This window comes from Engraulis encrasicolus, chromosome 14, assembly GCF_034702125.1.
Source record: "Engraulis encrasicolus isolate BLACKSEA-1 chromosome 14, IST_EnEncr_1.0, whole genome shotgun sequence".
NCBI classification, from domain to species: Eukaryota; Metazoa; Chordata; class Actinopteri; order Clupeiformes; family Engraulidae; genus Engraulis; species Engraulis encrasicolus.
In genome coordinates, this window is record NC_085870.1 from 43,220,074 (window position 1) to 43,239,953 (window position 19,880).

At 41.0% G+C, this 19,880-nt stretch overlaps 2 protein-coding genes across 2 annotated transcripts in view; both read right to left on the reverse strand.

Annotated features, from left to right (window-relative positions):
* Window positions 1-1,059: 1,059 nt before the first annotated feature.
* cdh27 (cadherin 27) lies at window positions 1,060-11,791 on the reverse strand. Its single transcript, XM_063215808.1, has 17 exons — window positions 11,707-11,791; window positions 10,376-10,492; window positions 8,586-8,735; window positions 8,344-8,488; window positions 7,767-7,930; window positions 7,160-7,288; window positions 6,002-6,184; window positions 5,441-5,751; window positions 5,107-5,249; window positions 4,779-5,000; window positions 4,013-4,234; window positions 3,688-3,815; window positions 3,103-3,243; window positions 2,895-2,978; window positions 2,681-2,785; window positions 2,495-2,581; window positions 1,060-1,943 (listed from the first exon to the last, which is right to left on the reverse strand). Exons 1-17 carry the CDS (start codon window positions 11,728-11,730, stop codon window positions 1,719-1,721), a joined length of 2,580 nt encoding a protein of 859 aa, XP_063071878.1. The 5' UTR covers window positions 11,731-11,791; the 3' UTR covers window positions 1,060-1,718.
* A 2,741-nt stretch (window positions 11,792-14,532) lies between these two features.
* Window positions 14,533-19,880, reverse strand: part of si:ch211-253b8.5 (dysbindin) — a 27,062-nt gene continuing 21,714 nt past the window's right edge. Inside the window, exons 3-4 of the mRNA XM_063215811.1 lie at window positions 19,440-19,583; window positions 14,533-15,735 (exon numbers count right to left, since the gene is read on the reverse strand). Coding sequence (XP_063071881.1) covers window positions 15,488-15,735; window positions 19,440-19,583 — 392 coding nt within the window. The 3' untranslated portion in view covers window positions 14,533-15,487. The remainder of the gene's footprint in view (window positions 15,736-19,439; window positions 19,584-19,880) is intronic.

A 19,880-nucleotide genomic window follows, 5' to 3' on the forward strand; every position in this document is an offset into this window, starting at 1 on the left:
CTCTGGCTCATGGGTTGACAATGATACTGGCTGCCAGGGTAGTAGGTAGGCAGTGATTGTGTACACAGTGCAGTATGTCTCATGCCATTCATGTTTTTTGAATACTTTTTGGTTTTTGTTTTGTTTACTTTTAACAGTATTATTCAGTTGGGCTGACTGTCAAGCAAAGCAAGTGCAATGCAGCAATTTTATATTTTTCGCGAATAATGTGTTTCAAAATCAGAAACAGAACATTAGGTCAATAATCAACATTTTTAGCTAGGGCCTTCAACATTTTCTAGCAGTGGAAAAAAAACAGAGAAGTACCGCAAAAAAGGTTGCCACATCTGAGTTGTGACCAAAAAAATCATCCAGAAACAATGACACACAAGCATGAAACATAAATGATAGCCTATGTGTTTATTTCAATGGTGTAAGATGAGGAATTGCACTATTTAAAAAAAATGTTATTCCCTTTTTCTGGGTGGACCATACAAACTGGGATAATCCTGGAAAAACCTGGACGCATGGCAACACTAAGCTCCATAGGCTACATGTAACCTTTTGTATAAGCATACTGTGCAGGGTTTCCCACAGCACTTTGACGGCCACCTTGACGGCTTACCTTCAACACCTCCTAGGCCTACCCCAGAAAATACATTACATGAACATTTTGTCCTGTGAATGTTCTAAATGGCCAAAAAGGAAATGGGCTGCTCGCCTAGGCACTAAATTGACTAGAAAAGACCCTGCCGTCTTTGGTGTAGTCATTGTGTGATAATTATCTGCAGATCCAAATATTGTGCAGAACGCTGTCTGATGTCTCCTTTGAGAGGAAGTGGATGAGGGTGGGCTTTGGCCTATTGTGTTTTCTCATGTCCTTGTTGTGAGCAATTACTTACTGATGTATGGTTCATCAAACATCTGGTTTTAGTTTTCAGCATCTCTTTTTTTCCCAGCTGTAAAAAAAAAAGTTTTTTGTGCAGGAACTGTGCAATGGAGGATAGTCAGCCTGGTATTCACCTGCCCATGCTGCTTTTCATTTGTATTCATGAATGCGAATGAAAAGGTCAGGATAGTGTTGCTCATACCTTGCAAATAAAGATATAACATTGAATTCAAATCTTTCGTCAGAATTTAATTAGATACAACAGTTTCCCATACCAAAACCAATGCCCACATCACACAATTGGTAGTTGCTTCTCAGACACCAACACCCTATGAAAAAAAGATTCTTCACTTGTATCCGGGATACCTATGGACTTGAAGTAGGCTACTGTATAAAACGGGTTAGCAACCCTAGCACTTGATAATCCACAACAACAACATGTGCCGTTTTGAAGGATTTGAGGAAGACATTCCCTGCGGCACTCTGAGGTTATTTTCAAGTCAGTTCCAGTTTTTTGTCCCATGACCATGGCGGTTTTGCCTTCATTTTTTTAATCTGTCTTTTTACACGGTGACCTAAACAGAAGGGTTTAACAAGAGAATCCCTCTGGATCCCATGATGAAGCAACAGGCCCTTAACCCTTTGCGCAGCAGAGCCCATGTTATAATAGCCTTAGTCACCAAAATGGTGTAACCATGTCTTAATCTGTTAGTTAAGATTGTTGGCAATGTCATAGCAATGTTGTTATGCTGTAGTTCAGGGTTTTCAACAAAGGTGCAGGCCTGCCGGCAGTCCCATCTGCACAAAAAGGCTACTGTACAACAGCACCATCAAAAATTGGCGCTTTAAATTAAAACATGCCCGCAAACACATGGGTATCGAGTTCGGGGTTGCTTATTGATGCCAGAGGGAAAAAGCCAGGGCCCAAGTCAAGCAGCTCATCGGGATCAAATGCAGGGTCCTCCATGTGAATGGGCTCCAGATCCTCACACAGTGTCTCAGAGCCTTCATCGTCGTACTCATGTGGCTCGTAATCACACAGCTCCTCTTCTAGCGCCTTGATGGAGGACAATCTCTGGAGACGAAAACAAAGCGGGAAGAGATTAGCATCATGTAGCCTAACATCAGATTAATTAGAAGAGAGTGACTTTACAAGCAGACGTGTATAAAGTAGACATAGAAGTAAAAGAAGAATAAAAACCCCTGTTAAGTACAATGGAATAACTGGTGTAACAACTATGTAATTTTGTGTAGTGTTGCACTTATATCATGTATTTACTTCTACCCAGGACCGGATTAAAATGGCCTGGGACCCGTGGGCTAAAAGTTGATTTGGGGCCCCCTGGAAAGCAAATTTCACAACAAATTTTCTTAGACAGTGTCATAATTACGTGCTAGGAATTATGGCTAACATGTCTACCAACTGTACTCAACATGATAGATTGATTGATTTTTTTCAATATTACATCCTGTCACAATTCTGCAATTTCTCACTTTTGGCCAATTAGGGGCTCCCTGGCAGGTGGGGGCCCAGCCATATCTAGCCTGTGCATTAATTCGGTCCTGCTTCTACCTCTACTTTATGCAACTCTGTTCACAAGCAGGAGCAGTAGCTGTGGAGTTTACCGCTTCGAGTAAAGTTTCCACATCAAGATGGTCCCCAATGGTAAATTCATCATGTCCCACATCTCGTCGCTGTGTTGTCATTGTTTCCTGTAGACACCGTTATCGAAACAGATTATTACTTTGTGGTAAAAGAAAACACATAAAGGTCACTGGAATATGTAAAAGCAATTGTGTACTTATGATTACCTTGTAATGGTTATTTTGTTGTTGATAAAAGCTACTGTTTTGATGAGAGGCCTGGATGTGCTGGTTATAGTTGTAGTGCTGCTCTTGTGTTAGTGCCGCCATACTCTAATAGATGAAAAAGAATTGGTCAAAAGCACAGAAAACACCAAGGAAATCATTGTGGTAAACCATACCGTAGCTATTAAGATTATAGGTGAACAAAATGTGGTGTTACCTTGAAATCTGCCTGATGCTTCTCATACATATATTTTTGTGAGTCAGCATAGATGTCGTAGTAGCTCTTGTATTTGTATGACATCTGATGGAAATAAATAAAAATGTTATGCTTTTCGGATTATTATCAATGATTGTACATTTCCGGAATATCATCAATGATTAGGCCTATAGATTATAGTAGTTAGTACAAAATAATAATTACATACCTGTTGGTTGTTATTGAAATGCTGAGTGAAACCATCAGTGTTGACCAGTTGGTGCTCAGTATTGATCACTTTCTGACTAATATTGTTTGTTTTTACGTGAGAATTGTTGACTTTTTGAGTTAACGTTGATTCAGTTGGGACCTACAGCAGAAAATAAGCAGCAATAAATGCACATCCTCTGTTCATCCACGTATCAAGCAGTAAAGTCATTATTATTTTCTCACTGTATTTCTCTTTGATTCACCAATGTAATTAGTTGCTATTGTTTGAAAGAGCTAGTGTAGGGTAGTTATTGCGCAGCATGCTGAGACATCCATTCATAGAGTATTCATGCCTATGGGGAGCCAGATTCGAGCCCGAGTTACCACCACGCCCCATCTCTCTCTCTCTCTCTCTCTCTCTCTCTCTCAGGCTGTCCTATCCGAACGAACGCAAAAGGCCTCAAAAGGGTCATTCATTTAGAGAAAAAAAGCAATGACTTTACTCAGCGTCTGTAGTAATACATTGGGAATTGCCATTGTGGTAACAGCAAATTTATAACAGGGGTCGTATGTTCCCGAGAGCTCAACTCATCATTTTACCTACCATGCAATCAGTTCCTGGCATTTCAGTGTTGGATTTTAGCAACCAAGAGTCACCACTTGCACCACCGTCAATGTCAATCATTGTTTTCTCTCCCCCACATGATACAAAAGCCATCAGCAGGAGCGCACCTGAAAATAGAATAAATACTAATCATCAGTCGAGGACAACTGTTTTAGTTTCATACATTGCAAGGTACAGTAACTGAGAATAGAACATAGAATGGAACATAAAAAAGCAATGACCCTGGCCCTGAGACCAATTTTATGGTTTTCCAACACTTTTACATAGTAAGCTTAACACTAAAACACGTTGAAACATGTCATACCAAGGAGTAGAAACAAGGCCAGAAATACGGTGCCAATCGCCCCATTTCCGGTTATGGAGCTCCCCTTTCTGCTCAGCAGGCAGTTAGTGGACGTGGAGCAGTCACACACTGTGATGGAGATGTTCTGCATGGAGAACTGGCCCTGCTTGTCTGAGATCTTCAGCATGAGCGTGTAATACCCAGCGAACACCATGCTCTCCTTTTTCAAAGTCGCAGACATACCTAGGGTAGAGAGACCTCAGTCAGTGGGTGTTTTCGAATTTCAATTGTTATTATCATTTGGTGCTACTGACATTATCATGGAACTAGGGTTGTGGTAGTGCTCTGACAATCACAGGAATATGCCTGGCTCTTTGGTGTAGTGGTCTGGTCAGAGCTCCGGTTTGTTATCCCAGAGGGCCTGGGGCCTCGAGTGGTAAACTAGCGCAAGATGATTACACAGGTGATGTATAGTCCCGGGGTGGGAGTGAGGTTTGGTGGGGGGTGTAATGGATGCCAACTAGCAGAGTTCAACGTAGAACATTAGTATAGCCCCCTCCCGAATCATCAGACAGTATCAGTAGCGCTGAGCTCGCGGGTTTGAGCCCCAAGTGGCAAACTAGTGCAAGAGGACACACATTCACCATCCCTAAAGCCAATTTTATAGCATATATTGTATCTACAGCATTTAGGCTACTAACAGCATTATTTGAACTTCATTAGTAACAGCATTAACAATAGAATAACAACAGATACACATGATGTAATGTACTGTATGTCACGATACCATAGTCAGGCTCAAGGCTCCATCCCTGGTGGTCGTTCTGTAGCTGAAACAGGAAGGGCCCCCCATAGGGATCTCCATCCAGGTCATGGGCCCAGATCACAGCTTCGGTTGTGCTATCAGTAGCACAGATGCCTAGGGTGGTAGCATTCAGCGTTGGCAAATTATCATTCTGGTCCTGCACATGGACGCTAAGCGTGGCTGTACCCGTCATGGATGGATTTCCTGTTGTTATCGTTAGAATGACAAAAAAAGAGACAGCTGTCAACTTTTGAAGTTGCAATAATGAAGGAATATACAGTACGTGGGTGGTGTGCTGTCTGTGCTGTACCATTGTCAACTGCCAAGACGATGACTTTGTAGACATTGTCAACGACATGATGAGACTCTCTGTCTGGTGTATGAGTCAAGAAAATTTGTCCAGTTTGTGGGTCTATTCTCACCCAGTCTGCTGGGTCGTCTCCTATCTTGTACCTGTTTGGGTGGGGAAAAACATGAGTGATGGGCTGAATTATTAGGAATGATTGATTGAAGAAGGCATTTAAAACACACAAATGTTTCTGTCATTTGATATGTTCATGCAGCAAGCAATGCATTTTACTGTTTTCTTAATTTCCTGTTTCCCTATTTTATATAATTACACACACATTAAGGACACTACTTACACAAAAGTATTTGTGAAGGTGACGTCATTATCAACTGCGCTAAACTGTTCGATCACTCTTCCAGGGCTTTCATTTTCAGTGACCACAGCGTCCTTAACCGACACTATGAACACGGGCGGGTCATTGGCGTCTTCCACTGTAACGGTGAATTGTTGTTGGATAGTGCTTGTCATTGTCTCCACATCTTTAGTTGTAACTACAGTCCAAAGTCCTTGCTTTGTCTTCTCTTTGACCTTGCAAGAGAAGTAGGCTTCCTCATTCTCTACAGAGACAGAAATTATCCTCTCTGCACCATCTTCAAAGTCCAAGGGCTACAAAACCAAGACAGGAGAAAATGGGATGATGACAAACATTTCAACATCATAGAAAGTTTGTTCAAGAATGTTTTTAGACGTAGCTGCGGTTGTTCTGAATAACCACAATGATTCATGAAAAAGGATTCTTTCAAGCATGTCTTAAAGAAAGCCCTCCCACAAAAACACGCCTCTTTCAACAAGTATGTCACGACGTTGCTTTTAAAACAAGCCAAGAATGTCTAAAATGCTGCATAGCTACACCAACCTGAATTAATGTCAGGATGCCATCGTTGGTGGCTGGGTCTGTGGCGACGTGGAAAAGCGTACTCATTTTTCCATGCAAGGTGTATCTTACTCTCCATGCTGCAGTACCTTGGGAGTCTTTGTCAGTGACATGGATCCGGATAGGAGACAGTCCTGTTTCTCTTTCTTTCACCTGGCCTGTTCCCTGATGAAAAGGTTAACATGAAGGATATTGAGGCGAACTCTCATTTGGAATTGAATCCAAGTCAGGCTCATCTGAATGAACTAGGCCTACAGCGTAGCCTATGCTTATGAAAGCACATTCAGCATCTTGGAGAATGCAAAAAGCGATCGGCCAAATTACACAGAAATGTATTATATTTTCAGCCCTCTGAAAATATAAAATCAGATTGTAACACCAAATTCTATTTAAAAAAAAATACACAGAGCTCTCTAAAATCTGAGTTTGTTTGTTTGTTTGTTTTTTTGCACCTTGATTTACTTTTTACTTTCACATTGCATTACATTAACCCTATCCAGACTATGCTCTTTTGGTACTAAATTGTAGCCAACTTAACTTTAGGAAAAGTCACCAAGTTTCTTAGTCATAGCGTAAGTCACCAAGTTTCTTAGTCATAGCGTAAGTCGTTAAGGAATTATAAAAAACACACACACACACACACACAACCTGGATGGGGTTAAACAAAATGTGAAGCAAAAAAGCCGCACTCTCGGGTGTAATTCTTGCCGTTTTAATCTACTGGGTTAGCATGACAGACAGACGTTTCGGTCTAAGCCTTCTTCAGCGTCTTAAGAAGCAGTTGGGAGTTGAGCGCACTTTCTAAAAAAAGTTTTTCAAAAATGATAATGCTCAAATTCAGGTGTCTGTGAGATGACATGACAGCGTAAATGTACCGTGCAAAGACAAGGTCTTAAAAGCTACCAGTGCATTTCAAAGTTTGTTTCAAGTGTAGGTGATCGTGAAAAGGTACATGTCTCTACAATAACAATGAGCATTCCTCGAAGACATGTGTGTGTTCAAAGGAAATGCACAGGAAAAAAGTGTTGCATCTACTCCTGGACCAAATACAATCTAGAATATGTTACATGTACTCTCTAAGTGTTAAATGAACACTGTTTGGGTGCCTTAATGGGCAGAAGAAATGTAGAAAATGCTTACAGAGTGCCCGCTGAATACTGGCAGGTGGTTGTTGGAATCCTGAACATGCACAACAACTGTCGTGGAGCTGGACAGGCTGATTTGCCCGTGGTCTTTTGCTTCAATTGTAATCAGGTATTTCTGTGCTTCCTGAAAGAAGATACCAGCATTATTGTGGACATTGTAATTTCATATTCCCCACCACATTGGACCTTTTTTGCTCTCAAATAATGTTCATATGGAGCTCCTCAAAAGGCATACATTTTACTGGGTTTCCGCAAGAGACCAGCAAAATCAAGAACTTGTGTGCAATCCATCACATTACATAACAAAAAAATGACATTAGTGTGACAACAGGGTTATAAATTCAATTAGCCCTGAAGAAGGTCGGTACGCGACCGAAACGCGTCGGCTTTATGGTGTCCATGTATTAAATAAAGGACTTTTAATATTGACTTCAGAGTGCCTCGGACCCTCTCTCTCTACAAGTTTGCAACTTTGGAAACCGATGAGCACCTGAATATTTTCACACTACCCCACAGATGCACTCATCCATTCTCTTCTCTTGAGGGTTATGAATGAATCCAATAATGTACATTGAACTTGTTTGAGACAGTGTTGAACTCACTTCATAACTCAGGCATCCTTTGAACGATATTGCTCCATGGTCACTGATGAAAAACTCCACGTTCGGCGTGCTTGGTGTCACTGCTGTGATCCTATAGTCAAACCTTGCATTTTCTGTTCCATCCTCATCGTCATCCCGTGCCAGCACAGTCAACACATAAGACCCTTCAAGACAACAGGCAAATAAGAAGAACAAGTTAGAGTAGAGTACAGTAGAGCAGAGAATAACTTTGTTGATCCGTACACAAACGAAACTCTGTTGTCCAGCAGCATACATTACACAAATAAACATAATACACATTGTATGACAGATTCATGTTATGGCACACAAGGATACAGGCATAAATATTCTATTAACAGTATAATATTCTACGTCCAGTCAATCAAATACTGTTGTGTGGATTTGGTATTACAATATTACATTTTTTGTTGGACATCTATAATGACATTCACTGCAAATTACTCACAGTACATCACAGTATAATGATGTTAATATTTTGTAGTGATGACCATGTCTAAAAATGCTGTGTAACAGGTACATTTCTGACTGTCACCTGCATACAGTAGCCTAGGCCTACCTTGGGTCGCTGACTCTTTCACATACGCCACATAGGGAGTGTTTTGAAAGATAGGTGCATTGTCGTTTATGTCCACCACTACAATTTCGACTCCGAGTTTGGTGTCAGTCGCCAGATTTGATGTGTTTCTCGCCACAAACGACAGCTGCCAAGACAAAGAAGTTCACATTACCTTTTCCCAGACAGGTGACAGATAGGCCTATTCAAAAATGACTCATTTCAAAAGCACACGAAACACTCACCTTCAGCAATTTATACTGCTCGTAGTCAATTTTGTAATGGACCATCACAATACCGGTCTCTTCATTGATGGAGAGAAGACCCTTTGGCTCCTCGTCCACTCCACTGCCGTGAAGCTCAAACGCCACTCTGTACTTGCGCTCCACGTGAATCTGAAGGAACCACCACCACCAGATCGTTATGGTTTCATAAATCACTTAACCCACTATACCCTAACTCCTCATACCCTGGGATAGCCGCTCTGTAATACCTTGGACTTCTGAAATGCACTGAGACTCTGAACAATAACCCAGGACAATCACTTTTACTACGCTGGGCATGTGTGTGTGTGCGTGTGTGCGACATTCCTACTCTACTACTCTACTACTTCTCTAAATGTTTCCGCCAAGCCACCCACCAGCTAAATGGAATCACCCCAAACACAGTGTCGATATTAACCTGTCATCAACCTCTCAGCTGCACTGAAAAAAAGTCAATGAAGATTAGAGATGGGATTTATGGCTCTTTTTCGGGATCCGGATCTTAGTGGCTCGTTCCTTTCAAAGAGCCGTTCAAAAAACTGGATCTTTTGGCTCTTTTTTAAATGATTTATTCAGTGTTAAGAATGTAATATTTTGACTCCTCCTCAAGGTAATTTTGTCCAAACAACAACTGATTATTCTCCTGCTTCTAAAGACCGTTTTTGCCTCTATTTGGGGCAAACAATTGTGTTTTTTCCCTAATTTTATTACTCTGGTCGAGGTCACATGCTTAAAATGAATGAGAAATGAACGAAATAACGGTCGAGTGGCTCCCCCAGCTGTGATCCGGTTCCCATCGTTCACTTCAGGGAGCCGTTCAAAAGAACCGGCTCGTTCATGAACGACACACCTCTAATGAAGATGATTTCTAGACATAACTAGAAATGCACTCAGACAGTGCAGACCTCTAACTTTTTCCATGTCTTTCTGCCTTGTGGAGTTAGAAACTGGAATGTGAAAATTCGCCCTATCCCGCAATGGTGTAGTTTACAAAAAACTCCAGGATCCGGATCATTATCCGGATCACCACCTAAATTAAATCACTTGTTGCTTTTTTTCATTTCCAACAATTCCACAATTTTTCAGCAAATCTGTTCATAATTTTATGAGTTATCCTGCTGACAAACAGACAGACAGACAGACGAACAAACCGACTCGGCCAAAAACATAACCTCCTTGGTGGAGGTAAAAATGTGGCATCACCCCAGAATTGGCATATCCATATCATAGACCAGGGATGGGCAACTTTCATGATAAAGAGGGCCATATTTTTCCATCTGCATCATCGGAGGGCCATATGACCACGGATCTGACTAACTCGCAGAGTTAGTTGCAACTGGTTGCTCACTGACTGCCAATATTTTTTTTGGAGGGAATAGAAGTGTTGTGTATCGGCCAGAAGTATAATTACACTGGATTAATTCAGGAGGGATTTTTTTAAAATCTGGTCTCTATTATTATTATTTTAGTTATGTTTTATCGATGGGCCACACTGAGTGAGGAGGCGGGCCGCATGTGGCCCCCAGGCCTCCAGTTGCCCTTCCCTGTCATAGACATTTCCAAGGCTTTACCACCTTATTGAACTACTCAATAATGCAATTATAAACAAGATAAATGAAAAATAGCATGATTTCAAGCTGGAAAAGAATATTAAAAAAGGTTGCATGTGTTGCAGGACTTTTGGAGCTTTAATATCCTACACTTCTCATTCAAGAGACCGATGAAGCATCACCTCAACAAAGTGAAAAAATAGCTGCCATGAGTGAACACACCTGTCCCAGTTCATATGGATACGGACCAGGATGTTCCTCCACAATGGAGAAGGAGTCGATGATCCATGCCCTCTTCTCCCTCAGGTGAGTCTCCGCACAACTAACACTCAACATCATCTGAAATAAGAGTCAAGGTTGTCAGTGTTACAGCAATGACCTCTGGTGTCACACTTTTTTATTCCCATACTTCATGTTCTAATCTAAGTGGTTTGTGTGTGGGTTTTTTTTTGTTTTTCTTGTTGTGTTTTTCTTGTTGTTTGTTTTTTGCTCAACCCTCTTGTGAAAATTATAGGCCTATGTCGTGTTATTGAAAGTTGGCTTTGATGTCGGTGGTGAAACATGATAGAAATATTTCAACTGTGATTCATCTTTCGTTAACCGTAGGCAATGAATTGTTAAGCTACCAGACATAGTCCTTATATGCAAATGAAAAAAATGGGACAAAAATATGGGTCACAATGTTATGATGTTGATGTCCATGTCTCTGATCTATTTCTAGAAGTAAACTGAAAATGTCAGCACGGTTTGGGAAACCACTTTTCTGTTACTAAAACACAACCAAAAGAAATGCCAAAGAAGAAGAAACAAAGAAGAAATTAGGAAATCAGATGATTCAACATTGCCAATACAGTCATTGGCCCCATCCAAATAAATCAAGTAGGCTAGTGGTACGCACATCCAAGATGCAGGTGCAGGACAAAAGGTCAGAATACTGTGAACATAAAAATGAATGTCCGCACACTGCTCCCATCTTGCTTTTTTATTTTTCCAGTGAGCGCTTTCCAGCTAGTCGCTCTTCGTCGACTAGCTCAAAAGCGCTCACTGGAAAAATAAGATGGGAGCAGCGCGCGGACATTCATTTTTATTTTCAATCCAAATTAGTGAAACATTGGGATTCAGCAGAATGGCACTCCATAATAACTGATTATGGAAGGGGGTGGTACTGTCTTCTTGTATTCCCTTTTGCAAACAAATGCAACTCGGGTGACAAAAGTGACAGGTCAGGGGCCGCTGTTTTGTGTTATTATTGCCTAGCCCTCCTCCCCAGTCAGTCTACTGTCTCCCATCACAACTTAAACGAGAGCACTAACCTGTAATACAACTCTCCAAGGGGGAGCAGGGATTATGGCTCATGTTACTAGACTAGCAGGAAATGGTTTAAGCCACAACGGTAATGCGAGAAAGTTACACTTGTTTGTTTGTATGTTAAGCGACAGTGTACTGTACAGTAGAACTGCAATGCATCAATACAGGTATTATTTAAAAAAAAAAAAAAAACGTCCATAAAGATGATGATGGCGGTTGAGAAAATGCATGGAAAAAATACTTACCAGCATAAATAGATATCCTGTCATGGCAAAGGTGTTGTTGGCAGAAATCTAGGAGATACCTGAGCTTTATATGTCTCTGTTTCTGTCTCTCTCTCTCTCTCTCTCTCTCTCTCTCTCTCTCTCTCTCTCTCTCTCTCTCTCTCTCTCTCTCTCTCCTTCCTCCTAACTTAGCCCCAGTTTCTCCCTGGATGAGAGCATATATGTAGAGGGTGTGGCCATGCAGGTGGAGGAGACTGGTCACATTTGCATATTGCGAGTGTAGTGAAGCACAACAAGAATGCATGCATCCATGATGGTCACACCCCATTGGCTGACACGGAAAACTTAAAGCATACCTCAGACTTCCTGCTAATGAGTTTGGTCTAGATGGTCTGTAGATGAGTCATTGTCTATTGGTATACCGTATCTGTAGCCTACCTGTTGACAGGCAAAGATATAAAGTGTGTGTTTCTAAGAACACCTTTTCAGATTGTTTAGCCTATCTACACGTTTATCAGATTTACTATTCCAATTTAACATACCCACATACAGTACATTGTCATTATCGCAACTTCCTGTTACACACAGCCCTCATTGCATGCACTCTGTTGGGCATGACAGGGTAGGAAACGGGTCACACTGACAAACACTTGAGCTAGAGTTCCCGTTGTAGGGCACGCTCATCTTTATTTTTGTCATTTGTTATTGTTGTTGTTATACAGTACTGTATATATGGCCACTCTCCCCATCTTTTTTTCTTCTTTTTTGTTTTCTCATCAATCTCCCCATCTAAGTACAGTGTAATGCATAATAAGTGCAGGTGTACCTGTGCATAAGCCTTCAGCAGTGCAGGTGGTGCATGTGTGGCAGGTCAAATTTAATCCAAGACGCGAACCTGATGAAGCGTGCGTGACAGGCTTTGTTTGTTTCTAAATAAAAAGGGACACCTCCTTCATTCTTTCTTTCTTGTTCATTTCCGACCTGTGAACAACTTAATCCAATGGAAAACTAATGGCAAACCTATTTAGTGTTTATCGGCATGTAATGAACTACAACATGAACAGATTGTGTAATATAATAACAAAATTAGAATGTAATTTAACACTAGGAACTGAAACAAGATTTTGGCATACGCAACAGTGGAATGAAGGCCAAATTGTTTATATCAGGAACATGTGTGTATATGAGGAAATAACAATAAGCTGTTATGTTCAGTCTTGTATAAAGTACTGGAAAATCACAAGTTAAGGTTTGGGTACCCTACCAAAATATTACTTTGGTGAAAGTTCAAGTCTCTGACCAAAATACTCCAGTAATTAAAGTTGAAGCACAAGTATATTTTGTTCATTATCAAAGGCAGTCAGAATTTATAAGATTCTAAAAAATGTTAGCTTATTAAAATCTGGAGAAGACATGTAGTTGAAAGATATACATTGAGTAGCCTATATTGCAACTTCACGCAACAAGGTTTTTAAAAGGCTACTGTTGTTATTATATATAAAGAAAGGGCAATACCTAGAACATCACCTACAATTTATTCAACGTTTTACAAAGTGGTGAAGTCAGTAATAAAAATGGTCCAACACACACCTTGAGTATTGTTGTTATTATAAAGAGAAGTTTTTTTTTAGAAAACAATAGTTTTATTGTAACGAGAAACTATTGAAATATTGTATTGGAGAAAAAGTACTTGATTAAATTCAGATATGTAGTGAAGTAAAAGCAAAGGTAATCAGAATTTTAAATACTCAAGTATGAAGTCTTGAAAAATATATGTAGTGACGTATTCTTTTTAAGTTACAATAAAACACTGGTTATGTTCCCAATCCACAATTCCCCATGTTTATTTACAACATCACCGCAACTCAATCACAGTATTCTGGATGCAGTTTGAAGATAAAGTCAAATACATGATTGTTTTCCACACCGATATCTAAAATTCTATCTAAAGCACATTGCCCATGACATTTTAGCAGTTTAGAAAAGTACAAAGACTTGTAGGTCAGTCTTACGGCTGATATAGTCATGCGTAAATCATTCAAAGGAAAAACACACTCCCCCTGTTTGACGACCAGCATAACGTCTTTCCTTGGAAATTTGTTTTGTGTAATCTGACCTGTGGTTGAATTCCATGATGTCTGCGACCTGTCAGTTGAACTCTGTTCCTCTTGGTCTCACGCAACCACCACCTACATGTTTTCTTCCCACTTTGTCTTTCCGCAATCATCTCACCTAGTGAGCAGAGGTGTTGAAAGGCATTTGTGGCTCTCCCATTTTCATGCTCCACTCTAAATGGCTTAATTCTGTCTGATTGCCAAAATAGTGGATTGAGTTTTTCTAGTCCGTCAATTCTTTCTCTCAACTTTCCCCAATAACCAAGGATCCAAGGAGGTGCTCTCCTGGATCTTACAGGACAGAATTGTTGTTGTTAATCATTTTTTACACAAGGGGTTGAATTTGCATGTTCTTGGGTGCTGATGATCTGAGAGGACCACCCCACTCCCCCCATAGCATTTTCTGAGTTCTGCCGAGACTACAATCAACAGGACCTTGCCAAATTTTGTCATAGTAGTAGATTATTATTATTATTTCATCCTGAATGAAATTGCAGTGTCCAACACAACCGAATTTGCATAACATGGCACAAATCTAGAATATCACTTATGGTAGAGACTCAATGTCACCCTCTCTTCTGGACCTTAGCATTATCTAATCTGTCCGGCCAGTGCAGCAGGCACTCCACCGATCATGAACTGCATGTGGAAACTTTCTGTTTCATTTGTCAGTCCGTACAAGACTGCATAGCCTCATCACATTTGACCTTTGATGAAGAAAAACTCACTTGAATCAATTGAAAATCAATTCTATTTAGAATGGAAACATGAGGTATACATGGGACAGGAAATGAAAGCAGTAGTTACGCATAAAATGCGAGCATGAAAAGCCTTAACAACACAAATTGTTCTCCAACCTTAAACAATGTGAGCATTTAGGCAAAACAAGATCAAAAGGGATGAAGATGGAAGTGATAGGACACCAAAATCCAGGACACATAAAATGAAATAATTCATTTATTGCAGATGATTTTAGGGCTATTTTGGGTGACCATTATGGAACAGAACAAGTATTACCCATCCATAATTGGGACTAAGACCATTAACAGGGAGTGCTCCCTTTTTACACCAGTATGAAATACCAATTAGCATGCAGAGATGTTGGAGATTGGGTAATTTCTAGATTGGTCACAGCACACATCCCAGGAAGATATTGTTTTTAAAATATATGGTACACTCCATCAACTAGGCTTAAACATTCCCTCATCACTTGCAATCTGTGCATTTGTTGAAGTCATTTTCTGTCTTTATTACAGTAGGTTATAGTACAATAACATAATAATTATTCTTACTCTGCTTTCACACAGTGCAATGTAATATGTAAAATAAATTCAACTGGTTCATATATGTACTGTATGTACACAAAAATTGTCACAAAAATGCATTAAAAAAGTACTGTTGGGTTTTAATTGCAGGTTCAGTTTGGCATACAAGTCAGATGTTTTATAAATGTTGCTTGCTCGTAAGTAACGTGTACAGTATATGCTAACTATAAAAACTGTATTAGAGTGCAGAAATTGAAAAAGTAGAGTTAGGGACTGAAGGTACCGATAATCTTTTCAGCTTGTCCAAAAATGTCTTTGGCAGTTTGCAAGTGTCTAGAACATTCTGCCCACTTCAGGAATACAGGTATAGTCTTTCACCAATCCCCAGCAAGGCTTGTCTCCCACTTCGTCCATTCACACTTCTCACGGGGACAGAAGGGACGGGGCCTTCTCGTCATCGCTTGTAGGCGTTATCAACAGGTCGTCGCTTTGGCCATCCTCGTCCTCCGATTGGACGGTGGGCGTTTCTGTTCCTTCCCCATTGGTTCCCTGGCTGTCGTAGGAAGCAGCGGAGGATGTGGAGGACATCCGGGACTTAACCGCGGTGCCACTGGGAACCAGCAGAGTGAGGCCATCCTCCTCCTCATCAGCTGGCTCTTCATCCTCTGGGCCTGCAGGCATGGGCACAATGCAATCAGTTAACAATGACAATGATCTGCTAATGTTTTTTTTTTTTAGAAAGTGCGCTCAACTCCCAACTGTTTCTTACAAGGTCTTCGGGTGCGAGCAAACAGCAAAGTTCATGTTTAGTAAAAAAGCTGCACTCTTGGGTGTAATTCTTGCAGTTTTAATCTACTGGGTTAGCATAACAGACCAACATGATCTCCAAAAATTCCGTGCTCCTGGACACGGATGTTAAGGGCACAAAATCTGTGTCCAGGAGCACGGATTTTGCCAAAATTCCGTGCGCCTGGACACGGAATTGTTTTCCGTGCTCCTGGACACGGAATTGTTTTCCGTGATGGACACAGAGAAGTGCTCTCTCTATAGGCTACTCCCATAGCTCTATGTTTCCACAGTCTTGTGTTTTCTCAGGATTTTTCTAATTTCAAATATTAAAAAAAAAAAAAAACATTTCCTGCTGACAGGTTAGGGTTAGGGATTGTTTTGGTCTGGGCACAGCTAGTTTTCTTTCATTCATTATATGAATTTGATAGCCTAGCAAACAACTGGAAAAGGTATTTCTCAAAAATATGTCTTTAATGACAGGTTAAGGTTAGGGAATGTTTTGGTCAGGGCACAACTTAAATTGCTATAGCATTATTTTGTTTAGGATTAGCATTTGGTATGTATTTTCTAATGATAGAGTTACACAGTGCTGTGGTAATAGCCTATAGAAAGCACTTCCGTGTGCCCATCACGGAAAACAATTCCGTGTCCAGGAGCACGGAATTTTGGCAAAATCCGTGCTCCTGGACACGGATTTCGTGTCCTTAACATCCGTGTCCAGGAGCACAGAATTTTTGGAGATCAGGCTGAGACAGACGTTTCGGCCAACGCCTTCTTCAGCTTCTTTTAAAACTGCAAGAATTACACCCGGGAGTGAGGCTACTTTAATAAAAATGATCTGCTAATGTCCTTTTGCTGAAATGCATTCAAGCCAGCAACATACAACCTACAGGTTGTATAGGCAACATACTGCACAACCTCTGTTGCTCCATCTTATGCCAGACTAGGCCTGATTTTGCCACGATTTGTCAGGGAATTGTTTCTGGGAATCGGGCTGATTTCTTGCTCAATGGGAGTTCAATCGTGATTCTCGCATCGTGTAGTGTGTATAGTGTGAGGATGACTTATGAGGACGTCAGTCGTGAGATGTGCTTGTAAACCCTGAGAGCAGTGTGAGCAGGAGCTGAATACCCACGACTGTGATATAGCACAGTGTATGCCCGGCATTACTTGAGTCAGGTTGTGTTTTCTGGAACATATGAAGCAACAGAGTTTGCACGTTGTGTCTTCTGGGACCTGAGTCAAGTAAGATAAAGCAAATAAGTTGTTGTACGATGCCTATACCTAGACATGTTTCAACCTGTGCCTTCTTTCGTTTGCATCACAATGAAAGAGATACGTGGAAGCTTCCAGGGAACCCACACACAAACTATTATCTGAGTGTTATCACCCAGTGAGCAGACAGAACGTCTTCTGATTGCCTGAGCAGGTGTCCTTTATTCCAAGGTAGCAGGACACCTATGATGTCATGCGGGCGTGCGGTCGTCCAAGTTGCTTCTTTTCTAACTTTTTGGCGAAGTGCCGTTACTAGTTCTATCGCATCTGGTTGTCTAGTCAAGACCAAGATCAAGGGAAAATGGACTTATCGAAGCGAACAGCCCTTTGGCTGCGCCGTCGGGCTGTTTAGAACGCTCCGCCTCGTCCATTATTTCCCTTGATAGCGGGACACCTCGTCGGCCGCTATTCCATACATAAAAACACATCAGGAGTGACCTCTCTGTGGTTTCATTTTAAGTAAGGCAGTGATTTTCTCCAGCACCTTAAAAGTATTTGCAAAAATCCAGCAGGTAAATGAATATCTACGATAAATTTTAATTGAAAATAAAAATTGAGAGTCAATTCACGGACTGTTATGTCTCACAATGAAGGTGACTTAATTTTCTTTTAATTGTGTCTATTCACAATATGGAAGTGGCTCTATGCTGGAATACTGGAAGCTGCTCTATGTATTTGACCACTAAACTATCCTTGTATCCTTATATGGTGTCAATTTAGGGACCTAGGTGAGACTAAGTAAATGTTACTTTCGCTATGGAAAGTGTAAACTAGGTAGCATTTTCACCAGTCAGCTGATACATTCATCCCTACATATAAGTCATGGGTAGAAGGATTGGCTTGCGAGCATATATTAAGATCTAACTGTCTCAATAGACAAGAGGCGGGGGGAGGATTTGTGACTACAAGGTATGTGTTCAGGCAGGTATGTCAGCAGACACCTCAATACTAACTAACTAAGTGTTAGGCAACTAAAATGAGGTCACCAGTGACAAGCTCGCAATGGTGAAACCTCCTGACACGCTGTACCCCTCCTGAAGTTATTTTATATTTCTTTGAGAGCCTTGTTAACACTAATGCACAATGGGCTTGCATAATTAAATTAGGAGCAATGGCACGACCACGTACTGTGCCAAGTACTAAAGGGATAGTCATAGTCACATTCAAAGCATTTACGGTGCTGTAAATGTATCTCAACTCATTGGAAAGCTGCAGTTTGCATGAATGGACACCTGTTATTTCTGTGACAGAGCTCTTGTCAACACATTTCACAGGAGATTTTATGTAAAATGTCAGGGAAGATCAGGGACAGCGCCACTTCGCAAGTTCATGACCGTATTTACAAACGGTAGGGCCTATGTAAGAGGTTAGATGTCTTTGCCTCTAAAAACAGTGCAGATGATACCACTCTGTCGACAATGCCTGTCATCTTCAGTAAACAAAGCTGCTTTTTTTGTTGGATTTAAAATAGGCGTGAACTCAAATTGCCTTGAATTGCCTGGAGTGCTCTGTAACAACTTGCTACAGTCCGCAGAGCATTGTGGGGTCAGGTGCCTTGCTCAAGGGCACGGAAGCCATGAACCAAGGTGGGTAGAGGAAAGGGAGGGATATCAACGTGCAACCCTCTGAATTAAAGCATAACTCTGAATTAAAGCATAAACTATTGGACCACGGCCTCCATTGGACCTCTACCGTGTGGAGACTTTGATTTGCATTTCTGCTGTGTTTACATTTTCATTATCACATCTGTAATGCACTGTATTGCACTTCTGCTATTTTATTTGCATTTCTGATAAGATGCTAAACTGTATTTTGTTGCCCTGAATTTATACTGTGTAATAACAATAAAGTTGAATCTAGTCAAATAGAATCTAATTTGCATCTGTTTTTACTTATTTCTATCTGACACTTGTAGTGGGTGGATTTGGGTGGGGCAGCATGTCCCTGTGTCATAGGTGCTAGGGCCCATCATTGCCGCTTTCGGCTATCTAAATGGTTTTATTTTTTTATATCTGTCAGAGGAGAGGGTACCTCATCGTATTTGCTTTATCATTTATGTCGTGTATATTTTTTGCTATTAAATTTGGATCTGTTTGTGTATTTGTATTTCTATATGTGTATAGTTTTCTTCTTGGAGCAGCAGGCGTCACTCTTAATTATTTCAGTCTCTGAGGGTGCTGGCCCTAATTTCAAACTCAATGTTTCAAGAGATGTGTGAAGAAGGCACACGCCGAAACGCGTCTGTGCAATAAAAAAAACACTACTATGCAAGGTGCGGCCTCCTTCTTGAAACATTATATGTGTATAGTACCTGTCAGGGGAGAGGGCAGCACAGCGTCGTCAGTGGAGGCGCTGAAGAAGACATCCAGGGCGTCAGGGTCGGACAGATCCAGCAGCTCCAGCTGCTCCAGCATGTCCACATTCACCTCCATGGACGAGATGCTGCCTATGGGGGCTGCACACAATCACAGGAGCAACAAAGATTATTTGAAAGCATTAATGAAAAAATAATATACATGTATAGTATATTAGCAACAGCAGTAGTGGTAGTATTTCTGAAATTGCACATCGAATATCATTTAGTGTGTGTGTGTGTGTGTGTGTGTGTGTGTGTGTGTGTGTGTGTGTGCGCGCGCGCACGTGCGTGCGTGCGTGCGTGTGTGTTTGTGTGCTCGCGCATGCGTGTGTGTGTGAATTAAATCTTTTGAAGTCTATCTGCAGATGTGAGGAGGACAGATAGACATCTGTTGTG